At 28.7% G+C, this 14,327-nt stretch overlaps 1 protein-coding gene across 35 annotated transcripts in view; it reads right to left on the bottom strand.

The window, feature by feature from the left end:
- The window catches only part of LOC133335537 (calcium-activated potassium channel slowpoke), a 147,528-nt gene that overhangs the window by 60,181 nt on the left and 73,020 nt on the right, over positions 1-14,327 (bottom strand). For 28 of the 35 annotated variants that reach the window (XM_061543823.1, XM_061543815.1, XM_061543834.1 and 25 more), the window contains exons 8-9: positions 4,350-4,460; positions 960-1,065 (exon numbers count right to left, since the gene is read on the bottom strand). In XM_061543823.1, the coding sequence (XP_061399807.1) occupies positions 960-1,065; positions 4,350-4,460 (217 nt within the window). Of the gene's footprint in view, positions 1-959; positions 1,066-3,187; positions 3,294-4,349; positions 4,461-14,327 lie in introns of all 35 variants that reach the window. The other 7 variants (XM_061543844.1, XM_061543818.1, XM_061543824.1 and 4 more) reach the window with 1 other exon arrangement.

Below are 14,327 nucleotides of genomic sequence, written 5' to 3'. Positions count from 1 at the left end.
GATATTATTTAGTAATCCATTACCACATTAAAGGGAGAAATATCGCGCTGATGGCTTTGAAATTTTTCATGAAGTTCCAGTTATGGTCAAGAACAACGCCTACAATTTTCGGTGATGATCAGATTAAAATTTTGGCATGAAATGGACCGAAAACATAATTTTTTGTGTGTTTTCGAGTAGAGTATAATCCGAAAATCACAACACACCCACCGTGAAGGTAATCTGGACAAGTAATTAGAAGGACTGTACAAGAGGGGGCTGTACAAGAGGGGGCATATATCATTATTCCAGAATTTTTCAAACATCCTCAGAAAGTTAGAGTTCGTGTAGTTGTGTAGGGTATCGTAATAAACATTCTTCAATATTAAAGTACTATTATTATTTACTGGTTTTTTTTATAGAAAATGTTAAAGTCTTGAAAATTCGAATAAATTTCAATAACAGAGAGAATAGATTATTTATATATTATTCTGTAATGAAGAGAGCATAATAGAGTAAGACCGAGAGAATTTGAAAGGATCATATTTATTAGTATTAATTTCATTATTTTTGGAATATTTCCCAAATCAGATGCATTTTATAAAATTATTTCCCTCTTGTTTGTTCTACCATATGAGTAAAAATAAGTTATTGATAGAGAATATTATTATGTTGTTATTGTTGTTGTTTAGAAGAGATATATTGTGAGTGACGATAATGTTTTTTTTTGGTTACAACATTTTATTAACATTTAAACAACATTTATATTTTCTTAACATTAATATGCATTATTTTGTTATAATTTTTTTCTTCTTCTTTTTTATGTTTGTTCGTACGTTTCTTTTAGTATGCAAGGTGATAGAAGAACACATAGTAATAGATGAATGAGTTAAATGAAAAGAGAAATAATAATCGAAGAGAGAGTGTGAAAACTTAAAACTGAATAATGGACAGAATGCAAACAGAAATTTTTGTATTACCTTAACCCTTTGTAGATCGATGGGATTCATAATAGTGCCTTGGAAAAATTCCACTGTGGTAAAATGGCGTTTGAATAAACCTTCTAGTTCCAAATCGGGTGGTTTTCTTTGGAATTTGTTTGTGGATTACCAATGGTTTTGTTTTCATGATTTTTGTTTGTTACCAATTGTGGATTGTTGTGGATTTGGTCCAAATTGATTTTTTTGTTTTTGAGAAAAATAAATAAAGGTTTTCAGTTGAAATTGAATTGTTGTGGTGATGAGCGGGGATTTTTTAGGTTTTTGGTTTTTTTTAGACGAGAATATATTGATCAATTTGAGATAGGTGGTTTGGTTGACAAGAATTTATAAGAAATAAATAACAGGTGCATAATTCAAGGGTATATTTTTAAATATAGTTTAGGGGAAAAGGCAAATTAAAAAGTTGTGTTATTTTTTTATTAAGATTAAGATTAGACTTCTTGCAACTTTTGAATTTCCCTTTTCACCTTAACATTTTGTTGTTTTTGAGTATTTGTTTAGTCTTAAAACTTAAGAGGTTAGTAGTATCTAATAAAAACCAGTTTCTTATACATACAATACAAATACTTTCTTACTACTAGAAGGAAAAATAACAAACTTAATTTACTATATACAAACAATTTTAAATAATTAATTTCCAACGAAATTGTAATTTAATTTTTTTTTTTTTCAAATACATTAATAATTTTTATAATTTTTTTTAAATACTTATTACACAAGTTAAAAATAGTTAACCTAAAAAATATTTTGTTTTATTTTTTAGAGAAAGTAAAAGAAATTCTACTTAGAATTGAAATAAATTGTATATAAAAATTTAAAAAATTTGTTTTTTTTTAAGTTTTGAAGCAGTTGCCTATGTATAGAAATTACGAAATAAGTAGAGTAGTGATTTCAATCTAAGTATGTCTAAGTAAAAGTTTCAAAATAGGTATGTATATATATTTACTAATAAATGTCATTCCATTGAAGCATTGATAACTTGATCCAAAGCACATAGTTTTTTGTAATCATTTCTGATGAAGTAAAAATAAAAAATTTAAAACTAAAAAAAATATTTTGAACAGAAATTATAACCAAAATAAAGGGTCCTAAAAATTAAGCAAAATTCATTGTTGTGGCAGTGGCAACCAATAATTTGTAAAAATTGGCCAAAAATAGAATAGAAAATAAATAAATATTTAAATAAATTTGGGGTGGCTGAATCATAGGGGAGAGCAACTGGTCATCATTTAGAAGTCCTTCGGTGATGTTTATGATAAAATAAATTAGTCCACTTAACTATGGAAATGTTAACCAGGCAATAATCCTTAAGTGACCTTGGACGGTAACAGACAAGAAATTATTCCCATGGCAAAATAATTAACTTAATTAAAATATTTAATAAATTTTAAAATTAATATCGCCACAAGGAACTTATATGATGAGCAAAATATAACCTCCTCCATTTATCCTCTTGCCATCCCATGGAGCAATGGAGAATTATGAAACACAACACAACAATGCTTCACATTGCGGCCAAGTCCAAAACGAATAAATTAATGATTTGATGGGGTAAAAGCCATAATTGGAAGAAAAAAAATAACTAATAAAAAGTAAATTGCAGCAGTGATAAGAACTTGTCTCTCAGCTTTCATTTCTTGGCTCGGAACAGCTTGTTCAAGCCTTTTCATCAGCAAAATGGTTTGCGAGGCAAGGAGTGCACTTCAAAATGCAATGCAAAGTTTCATTCATTTACATTTTGGCTGTTTTGCTGAATTTGATAGAAAATTTAAATTGGATTTTTTTTGTGAAATTTGTTTTTGATATTTTACACTAAAAAATAAAACCAAGGATTTTAAACAGATGCAAAGAAAATGTTTCTTTTTTGGCGGGTATTCCTGTTGATTACCAGAAATTGGTTTGTGATATGAGAAAGGTTGCAGTTTTCTAATTTGCAAATTTTTTATTTGGAACAAAGAAACAAAAGACGAAGAGGAGGGGCTTTGATTGATGGTCTCTTGTACGTTCATTCTTTTGGTTTTTTTTTTTTTTTTTGGGAATAATTTTCAAGGAATAATCATACATTCACTTTGGGTGGTTTTTGGATCTATGTTCTGTGGTGGTATTGTGGTGAGAATGTTTTTTTTTTTTTATTTTTTTAAACAGATTTTGTTTTCATTTTTTGCATTTGAGTCTGATTTGTTTGGCTGATTGGTGGTGTTGTGTACCTTGACTCGTTCCAAATCGACGGCATTCATCATGGTTCCCTGAAAAAACGCCACGGTTGTATAATGGCGCTTCAATAATCCTTCTAGTTCCAGATCAGGCTCCTTGCTATTTGATTTCAGTAATTGTTTCAAGGTTTTAGTTTGTTTTTTGTTTCACAAAAAAATAAACACATTATGATATTTTCATATTTTGTTTTCAAATAAAATAAATAAATATAAAGGGGTTTTGTTTTATAACACAAAATTAAAGAAAATTAGTACTGACTTATGAACTAAACTTAAAATTATTTAAATAAAAAAATAATAATAATTACAATAATTATTTTTTAATATATAAATGTTACACAGTTTATAAAATATAGACTTAAAACTAGTTCTTATTATTATAATTATTTATATATATTTTAAAGAAAATTATATATTTTTTTTAAAAATTACATTTTCAATATTAAAATATACAAATATTGGTTTTAAATATTAAAAATAATATTTTACATAACAATTTTAAATTAAGTGGAACAAACTGCTTTAATTGCAATATTTTGAAAAATTGATTTTTAATTTTATGAGTTCAAATATTAATTTGCAGATATATTTTTTTCGTTAAAAAATATATATAAACTGCATTTTTTTTAATATGAAAAGTTTATATTTAGAATTTTAATATTTAATTATTTAATAATAAATCCTTAAGATTATAAAAAAGGACGATTTTTTCCAATAGCATGATTTTACAACAAATCATTTTATATATAATTTTTTGTAAGAAAAAAAGATTTTTAACAACGTTTCCCAGGAAGTTGTATTATTTTTGGAGAAGGTGTACAAAAATACCTTTAAAAAAATATAATTTATTGGATATTGCATTGTCCTGTTCTAAGTGTACATAGTATTATTTTTAAATAATTTTTATTTTTTTATTATTATGTTTAAATATTTTTTTAAATACTTCGCCTGGGGTCATTTTATTTAGACTTCGATTTTCAAACAAAAATTGTTTATTATTCATATTATTTTTCGATTAAATTATCTATAAAAATCCTTTAAGCAATTTGTTCCACTTATACACATGGATTTTCTTTGAATATCACTTTTTTAAAATTATTTCAAAACCAAAAAATAAAAAATGGAAAAACAGAAAAATAAATGGTTTTATACTTACCGATGTAAAAATACAACTTCCACATCGACATCTTCTCGATCTTCATGGAGAAAATCTTTTAGAAAATGTGACACCGATTCGTATGTTATGTGGCCGCATACCACAATGTGTCTGTGAGTCAAGGGGCCCAGGATAAAATCGAATTCACAAGATTTCATAATTTTCAGCATCATAATTTCATAATGTTGAGATTTTGGTTATCGAAAATAAACACAAACGTTGTAATTTGTGTTTTTGAAGAAGAAAGGTAGAAAGTAAAAAAATATGTTAGTATTTTATAATAATATTTTTTTTAATATTTAAAATTTGAAGTTATATTTTAATAAACACAAAATGATAAACTTAATTCTAAATGGGATGGCAAAAAACATAAATGGAACACAAAATAATGGGAGTATTCAATTAGATTTTCTTTTTTATTTTTTGAAAGCGAACAAAATGAGCGTTAAAATGATTCGAAGCGTTTGTTTAATATATTAATAATAATTAATTATTTTTTTGTTAGTAGTTGTAGTGTTGTTGCTTGGCAAGGGGTGAGATTGATGTGTTGTTTCTTGGGTATTATGTTAATAAAATGATAATATTTATGTTCAATGATATTCATTACATTCTACAATGTGATTTTGTTTAATATATTTATTATTTGTAATTTAAATTTCAATTCCGATAACTATATAAATTATTACGATAAGATGTATGTTGGCCTTATCGTATGATCAACGTAATTATTGGCACATTGATCATACGCCAACTTGTACAAATATATTCAAATATAACAACGTGGGCCACATAGGCGCACGATTGCAGAAGCATACTTATAGCTCTCACATATACTGGTACTTCATTGTTATCATTTCACTTAATCTCTTCCACTCGAAAGTCGAAGCACTAGTCCCGTATCAAGTAAACTCTCACACACCTCGACACATGTGTGAGAACCAAATTTGTTACTCTCTGTCTGACCCTGCCTATTAAAGACCAGTGAAGAGTAAAGTAAGACAGCACAATAAAATGCTCTCCATGAGTATGTCGGGATTGAATCACCCTACACAGTTATGTTGTCAGGGATGTCTGTGTAACGCCACGAAATATCTTTTATTATACCTTTCGTCATATATCGACTAGTAGAGTCAATCTAGACATGTGTCCGTCCGTTCGTCCATTATATATTGTAAACACGATGCAGGCCACCGTTATGCACCAAGCGTCACAAAATTTTGCATGTAGAACGGGTTCTGGCCAAAGCAGATCCCAATTGTTTTGATAATGATCGTTTAATATTTAGGGGACGAAATTTATCAAAAACTTTATGGGTCCCAATTTTGAACTGAACATCACGAAATTTTACACAGAGAAAAGGGTGACCCAGACTTTTGTGTAAAAAAAATGAAAAATTTTGTTTTCTATGGCGTATATATTTACTCCTGAAGGACATAGACCCGAGAAGTATACCTAAGAGAAGTGGTTGACATTTAAATACTTGGATGTGGGAAATTTACTTCAATACTGACAGGTACAACCCCTCTCTTATGTTTTTTCGTATTTGAAATGGATGGTATTGGTCAATGTTTCGGCATAGCATCTATATAAAAGTACCGCACTATTTTCGTTGTTTTGAAGTATTATCATGCATTTTCTTACTAATGAGGCTGTAATTTGGCATTCCAGATTATTGGGGTGACTTCTTTAAAAACTTTTTTACAGAAAATTATAAATATAGGTCCATGTTCAACATAGCCTCCATTAATTCCCGATTTTATTATGTGGCAATCCAAGTTCTTGGTGGGTAAAAAACTCCTTTGCAAAAATGTTGAATATAGTCCTATTTTCGATGTTTTTATAGTGTAGACACATTTTCTAAGCAGAGTAGCTCTAAGTTTGCATTCTAGATACTTTACAGTAAAGGTAATTTGGCATTACAGGTTATTGAATTCAATCGTGTCTGACGATCGTAGGTCGAAGGTCGTAGGACCAGATATTGAAGTTTTGTATATATTCTGGTTTTGGTAGTCTAAACAGGAGTAGTCTAAAACAGTACAGCTTTCAAATATTATTAACAAATTTGTCCAAAGCCGATATTTGGTCAGTGCTTTCATATTCTGTTTTCATTATATAAATTCTGGCCATTTAATTTAGGATTATTTATAAATTGAGAGTCCCTTCAAATTGTTGAAAAATGTGAGTTGTTTTTAAACTTACATAGTAACTTCATGGCCCTCTATCGGCATTTTTATTATAATTAATACAAAATCCACTTTACGAGCTCATACATAAGACTCAGGAAGATTTAAAAAAATAAAGTCGATGCACATCATTTCTAATTTAATAAACAACAAATAATTATTTCTCTCTCGGGTTTTTAATTTGTTTTTATTTTTATTTTCAATAACTAAGGGCAATATAAAATTATATATTTTTTTAAAAAAATGCTGTGTGAAGAAATACTTTTAAAACCGTAATTTTTAATTTGTATATTATATAAATAGAATATTTACATATGATATTTTTTGCAGAATGTAATCAATATCATTAAACACATAATAATGAACATAGATTGTCGTGTAAAGATTAATGTTTTTATTATATGCGAATTATTTAATAAATTAAAGCATTTGGAAATTTGTGTGTGTATGTAGAGTTCAGCATAAAAAATTTATATTGGTTTGAGTGTGTTTTTTTGGGAGTGGTGTTTTTGGACAAGTTGTATATAAAGAAGTTTTTCAAAATATAATGGCAAAATAACCAAATAATATTTGTCGTAAAAGGTGTGTGTAATTAAAAAAATATGTTTATAGCACTTTGGCACATGTACTTTGTATTTTTATTTGTTTCGTTTTTTATAGAAAGAAATAACAATATAAATATAACTAAAAATGGAAGTTGAAAAAAATAAATGATAAAAGAAAAACAAAAAAAAATAAGATAATAACAAATGCAAAATATATAGAAGGATTGGAAAATAAAAAGAGAAAATTGTGAAAAATAAAAAAAAATAACAACCAACTAATTTGCTAATTAAAAAACGGAGAATATTTTGAAAGCATAGAGAAAATAAGCAGCAAGAGAAGAACAATTTTTTAGTATCTAGTAGCAATAATAATAGTATAGCATGCAGACAATAGGCAACCAAAATAAACATTTTTTTTCAAATTAACTTGTTTCATAAATTGCTTATTGGTTGTTGTTGTTGTTTTGGTTTTTTTAATAACAAATAATATATTTACGAAACTTTTAGTCTGCTACCCCATAAACAAAAACATTCATTGATGTATGATTTTAATCCTTTTGTATTTATTTTCATTAATAATTTTTATAATAATGTGATATTATCACATTATTTGTTTTATTTTACTTTGCAATTTTAGTTGCTGTGTTTGTTTTGTTTTCATTCTTTGTTTTAATGATTTTATTGCACATCAAATGTAACAACAAATAACACACATGTTTAACAACATTAACAATCACATTTATGGGTAATTAGCATTTATGTTTAGGAAAAATTGTGTTTTATTATATTGAAAATAATTTTAATAACATGGAAAAATTCACAACATTTTAATGTTTTTTTTTTATATACATATTTGCAAAGAAATTTTAATATATTTAACATGACAGTCCGATCTTTCGTTTCAAAGTTTTGTACATTGGAGAATTTCAGTAACAGAGGAATTTGAGTTTTTGATAAAAATTACCAACGTGGTATATGAAATATTTGTTATTATTATGTAATATAATATTTCAACGTTCAGTCCGAAATTAGGTCGATGAGTTTTATAAAGTCGTAATGTTACACAAATAGATTATTTTTTTCGTTTTTATAAAAATATAATTATTGTAAGAAATAATTTTGGACAAAAAAACGTCATATTGACAATTCCATGGAAATGTCGATCTTAAACCTGGGCGACCCAGATCTGCTTTGAATTGTACCTCCCCCACAAAATTGTGCTTAAAATTAATTTTATAATAGCCAAGATAGGTCCGAAGATGGGACCTATTGATCCATTCCTTCTTGTATATCCCCCACAAATGGTTATAATTTTTAATATTAGGCAAAATATATGCCCGATTTGAACCAAATCTTGCAGAACCTATTATCTTAACTAATCCTAGATGAAGTCTGAAGGTATACATAAATCGAATACCAGGCGAGTGGAATGTCGATTTGAACCAACAAACTTATCTTTACCAAGCCTACATCAAGTCCGAAGATGGGATCCATTTGTCCTCTCCTTCTGGTACCTCCTCTACAACATTTTATAAACTTGTTAATTAAATGTGAAACGAATTGAGTAACCGATTTGATTAACATTAAATTCAAAACCTCCTATATAAAAACATACCTTATATAAAGCGAATAATAAAACCTGTGAGTAATTCAGAGAGCTTCGCAAACCATAGGCCGAGGGTATATATCTGTTGGCAACATCGACAGACACTTTTTTACGTGTTTTAGAGCTCTCGGAACTTCGACCACACACATATATGACAAATTTGAGGACATTCATATAAGTCACTCCTTCTACTCTCACCATGTTCAACATATTGAAAAAAGCGATGACTTCTTTTTATCCGATTCGATCCAAACCTATATAAATTATGGATATATTGCCACTCTTATTTATTTTTAGTATCGTAAATGCCATATGAAGTGAGTGGAGCGAGTTAACAATCATGTCAAGATCAAGTTCGAAGGTGGGCGAAGATGGTATACTGTTTCTGGTACGTTCCAATTGCCTACTAAATATTGATACAATTTAAAGATGAACTAAATTATAGCTTCCTCAGAATTGGTCTACATTTTTAAAAATTGGTAGACTACTCCATTGCTATTAGCCACTCCCTGAACTTCAATAAGAGAATATTCATAAGAGTTGTTTCCATTGGATCGGGTTGACGTACGATTAGTCGTCGTTTCGATTATAACGACAGTACTCAAAAAAGTTCTGCCCTTTATTTGATATCGCCTATAACTATTATCGGTAATTTCGTCGTCTCCTAAGCCATTTACACTGTAATTCGTAGCAAATGGTAGTATGTTTCTTAAACGAAACTGAAACGAATTAAGGTGATTAATTCTGAGTTGTTTGTCTTCGGAGAAATTCGGAATACCAACAAGTATAGAAACATTATTGTGTCACATAAGGGTTCAACCAACGCCGGTTTTGACGCGCCTAAACGTGGAAATGATGGTTCATCCACCGGACAGCCCTAAAAAAGCACACAAGGCCTCCTTTTATTCCAGCACATCTGGGAAAAAATTCGTGGTCACCAAACCAAAATTGTTGATTGAGATGCTTTCAAAGAATTTAAAAATTATCTGGCAATTGGTTGAGGACATGAAAAGTGTTTAAATCCTGTAATTACTGTAAAAAAACAATATCTGATACATATATGAAGTCCATATTCATTTCCTTCGATCCAAAACTCCATGAACATTTTATGATAATCGTTTGTATAATTGTGAACTGTAATTTTATTTCCGTCAAGTAATGACGGGAACCCCTTATATGTAAAGGGTTAATATTTCAAAGTGTTAATAACTCATATAAACTTGTCAACAGGCTATAAATATTAGATTTTGTCCTGAAGAGGACGAAACAAAAATTTTCCTCCAATATTAAAGGATCCATTTTAAATTGTATATCATTAATTTATGACTTTTTTGTTTCATTCATTACATTTTTTGTTGTGAATTTTTTTAATTATTTTTGTTTATATAGAGAACGGGTTTCAGTTCTCTCGAAATTGAGCACATTATGATACTAACACTACAAACTAATCAATTGTAGATGCATTCCTTCATGCACATAACCTGGCCAAAAATACACTATATACCAATACATTCCTTACATATTTCATGCAAAATAACGTGATAAACAAAATATCGAAAACAAATATATGGATAAATGACAAAACAAAATATTTTGTAAATAAACTTCAAGCTTACTACTACTATTAAATATATTTATGTGAGAAATGTGAGTTGAAATGGAAAAGGAGGGTGGTAAGATTCTTATTTTTTCTTTGCGATTTCAATGATTTTTGGATGATTTCAAAAAAGTGTAGACTTTTGACAGATTGGTGGATGTATGGAATGAAGCCTTTTGGGGTGAGTTGACTAGCCGGAGGTAATTCAAATGAATTTTGGTGAATGATAAATGACTGTTGGGAATGGATCTAATTTTTCGTTTTTCTTGGTGTTTTGCTGTGAACATTTTGTTTTATCATACACGAGTAGTTGGGTGTTTTCAAAGATTTTTGTTTATTTTTTAGCTTGATTAGATTGCATCAAATAAATAAAAACTTACTTGAGCTGAATTATTTAAAAAATTATTTCTTACTTATTATTTGCAGGATGATGAACTATGAACATAACTACAAGGTAAAAACTATTTTTTTTATTTATTTTTGGCTTATTTTTTGAGTGTAGTTGCAAAAGAAAATTAGATAATATTTGGTACGATATTTGAAAAGAAGATTATTTTATTGATTGGTTGATTGAATTTAAAGCAGATTGTAACATTATTTTGCAAATTACAAAAAAAAAAATATTGTACAATATGCCTGGCCACGCATTTCATTTGGTAAAAAGTAAATAATTCTAATTATGTTAACTTCTTAAGTCGATTACTAATATTGACATTCAACAAAATGGAAAATGGAAATGAAAAGACAAACAAGAAATGGATGATCAACTAAAATAATGAGACAAAATTCAAACAAGATGTAGATATGACAAATTTCTATATAAATGAGTCGAAGAAAATAGAAAAGGAAAAAAATGAAATTTGAAATCCTATACAAGAGATCCTATTTTTTTAATTATTATTTTAAAATTACTTCATATTGACTTTGTAGAGAATTTGTTTGTTTAAGAACAAAATAAACTTTAAAATTACACTATGTAAAAAAAGTACAACTCTTAAAAGTGCTTTGTTACAACTGCAACACTTGGTGCTTGATCCTTAAATAATTACAGTACGACCTACATAATTATTATATTAATATTATAAATATTGTATAAAACATTGTTATTGTTGTTGTGGTCCGTTTTCTATAAATATATTTTTTTTCTTTACAAATAAATTGTGGAATACCTATTCTGGCGATTTTGTGTTGGGGAAAACTGTACCGCGTTTATACATTGGCTGTTTGATGGAGTTGGAGTTTGATTTATTTGGGCTTATGACATTAGTTTTTCACTTGTCCTCGTTTTTCTCTTTTTTTCATTCAAGAACTTGGTGGAGGAATTTGTAGCAGTTTGCTTATGTTCTTTTTTTTACTTAAAAATAATAATAATTTGAAATTAAATTTGTTCTCAATACCAATTAAATTAATACTTAAATGACTAAGAAATTAACAGTAATCAAACATTCAAAGTAAACAATGGAAAATGAAACTATAAAAACAATTTTAAACTAATTTAAAAAAAAAAAAATATTTTCCACAAAATAGATTGATTTCAATTCATATTATCACAGATTTACACAAAACTATTTTTGTTTAAAAAAGAAGAAGTAGAATAGAAATTATAAAATAATTTCATAATTTTCATAAATATATATATATTAATTATTATCATTATCATATACCAATATCTACAACACAGTCACAAGGTAAGAGAAGAATTTATTTAGTTAGATTTGTTTTTTTTATAGATTATAGAGAAAGTTTATTGTTTGTAAAGAGAAATGGTTAATATATAGTAGATTCATAGTTGCTGTTGTTGTTGTAGTAATAGTAGTTTTGTAGTTTATTAGATGTATAGACACTTAATTAAACAATTATTTAGTTAGTTAGGATAAGAAAGTAAGTTGTATAAGGTTGTAAAGGAAACACAAGAAAAAGAAGAAGAAAAGAACAGTTTAATCAAAGAAAATAAATTTAAAGAAGCAGTTATTTTTCATTATTTTACTCCAATCAAGGTAAAATGAGAACCAATGTATTATTTGTTCATTTTGCCGAAAATTGTATCAAATAATTTTCCTAATTTTTAATTATTAATCTATGATTAATAGTACGTTTACATTTAACCGGATTTCGTTAACCCAGTGGGTTTCAATTGTCAATTCCTTTGCATATATGTCAAATAAATCCTCATAAAGTAGGTGCCGTTTAATATTCAGTTTTAAAAGAACGAAACATCATTACTGAGTTTTCGCCTAAAAGTAGGCAACACATTTCGTTGATTGGTATTGTAAGGCTGACCAATAAAGGGGCGTTTCTACACTAGGGAGTGTGAATGGAGATCAAAGCTGGGCGATTTTTGTGTTAAAGAATTGTTAATGAAAAATAAAAACAAGGATTATTCTAAAGAATTTAATTAATTTAAATTTTTTAAAAGAAGTGTAAAAAAACATCGTCATTAAAAAAAAATACGAAAAACTTATTGTTTTACACATTAACATCAGCTGATATTTATTGCCTAAAAAGGCAATATTTCCCATTTTCAAGCCATTTGAATATATTTAGGTTAAGATTTCTAGAAATCCTTACATTTTAGATATATGGTGTCTATGGCAATAATATTGTGAGGAATATTTTCGTCTAACCCTAGGCGACTCTTTCAACGGGCCATTTCGGTTCCCTTTTCTGAAATTATTGAAAACTTATTTAAAAAGGGGTTTAGGAGGTCAGAGTATTCTACAAAAATGTTCACCATTGACTTCAGTAAGTGTAAATTAAACACCTTGCTGAAATGTATCAAAATCTTAAATAAGACTGCATATTAGGAGTATTTCGTCAGAGTCAAAATTATTCTACATCGAATTTCACTATTAGTAGCAAAAGAGCTAGCTAATTTGGGTATATACAGCAGGATAACATAAAGGACCTATCGGAGCCCTTCAACACCGAACGAGGATTCAGACAAGGTGACAGTTTGTCGTGTGATCTTTTTAACATCCTGCTGGAAAAGGTCATACGAGACGCAAAGGGGAACATAAATGATAGTTTGTACGCCAAACAACACATGTTACTAGCCTACGCCGTTGACATCGATAGCGGATGGTATCAACGCGCAAGACGACCAGTAAACTCGGACCAACTGTGGAAGAAGCAGATGAGCTTTTGGGGTGTTTGACAGAAAAATTCTCCGAAAGATCTACGGCCGATCTGCGTCGACGGTGAATATCGGCGTCGAATTAACAACGAGCTTTACAATTTATACGCGCACATGGACATAGTCAGTTGTATTGAGCTGCATCGACTACGGTGGCTAGGCCATGTTGTGCGATTGAATGAGAATGCCCCAGCTCAAAAGGCATACAAAAGCGAGCCATCTGATGGTTCGCGTAGAATGGGAAGGCCACGAATTAGATGGAAACTCCAAGTACAAAACAACATCTTGAAACGTGGTCTTTCAAATTGGAGGATATGCGCACAAGCGCTTGGAAATCTTTTTTAAGCTCGGCTTATGGAACAACCGTTCTGTAACAAGCCATCTAAGTAAAGTAAGTAAGTACTAGGACCTGAAAAATGTTTCCATATATTTTTTACGAAATTAAATAGATTGCTACCTATCTATTGGTGTTTATCCGGTGGAACGTGTATCCATTTAAAAGTTATAGTCAATACAATATGATTATTTTCGATTCAATTTGGAGTGCGATGTGGCTGTAACTTGGCATTTTCAGTTCTTGCTGCGTACTACCAAAAACTTATTTTGAGAATTTCAGACATATTTTTTCAATCATTACGCATCCTTTGCGGTACGTATAATGTCCTAGCCCCACCTGAGAATGTGTAGTTTCGTAGTTTGGTTTATATTTTACTGCTTAAAGCTTATACGATACAATTCTCGGCAAAATCTATTTTTATCGAATAGTATTTTTATGCAAATCAAAACAAAATATTGAAAAAAGTAAATAAATGTAATTTTTTAAACAATTTAACACAGTTTTCTAAATAAGAAAGAAAAGTTTACATTACGACTGGTTTTACTCAAATTCAAAACACAATAAACACCAAACGTCA

Source organism: Musca vetustissima, unplaced genomic scaffold (assembly GCF_032173495.1).
Source record: "Musca vetustissima isolate MV318-11 ecotype Yass unplaced genomic scaffold, APGP_CSIRO_Mvet_v1 utg15158, whole genome shotgun sequence".
NCBI lineage: Eukaryota > Metazoa > Arthropoda > Insecta > Diptera > Muscidae > Musca > Musca vetustissima.
This window is presented reverse-complemented; position numbering and strand designations above follow the sequence as displayed.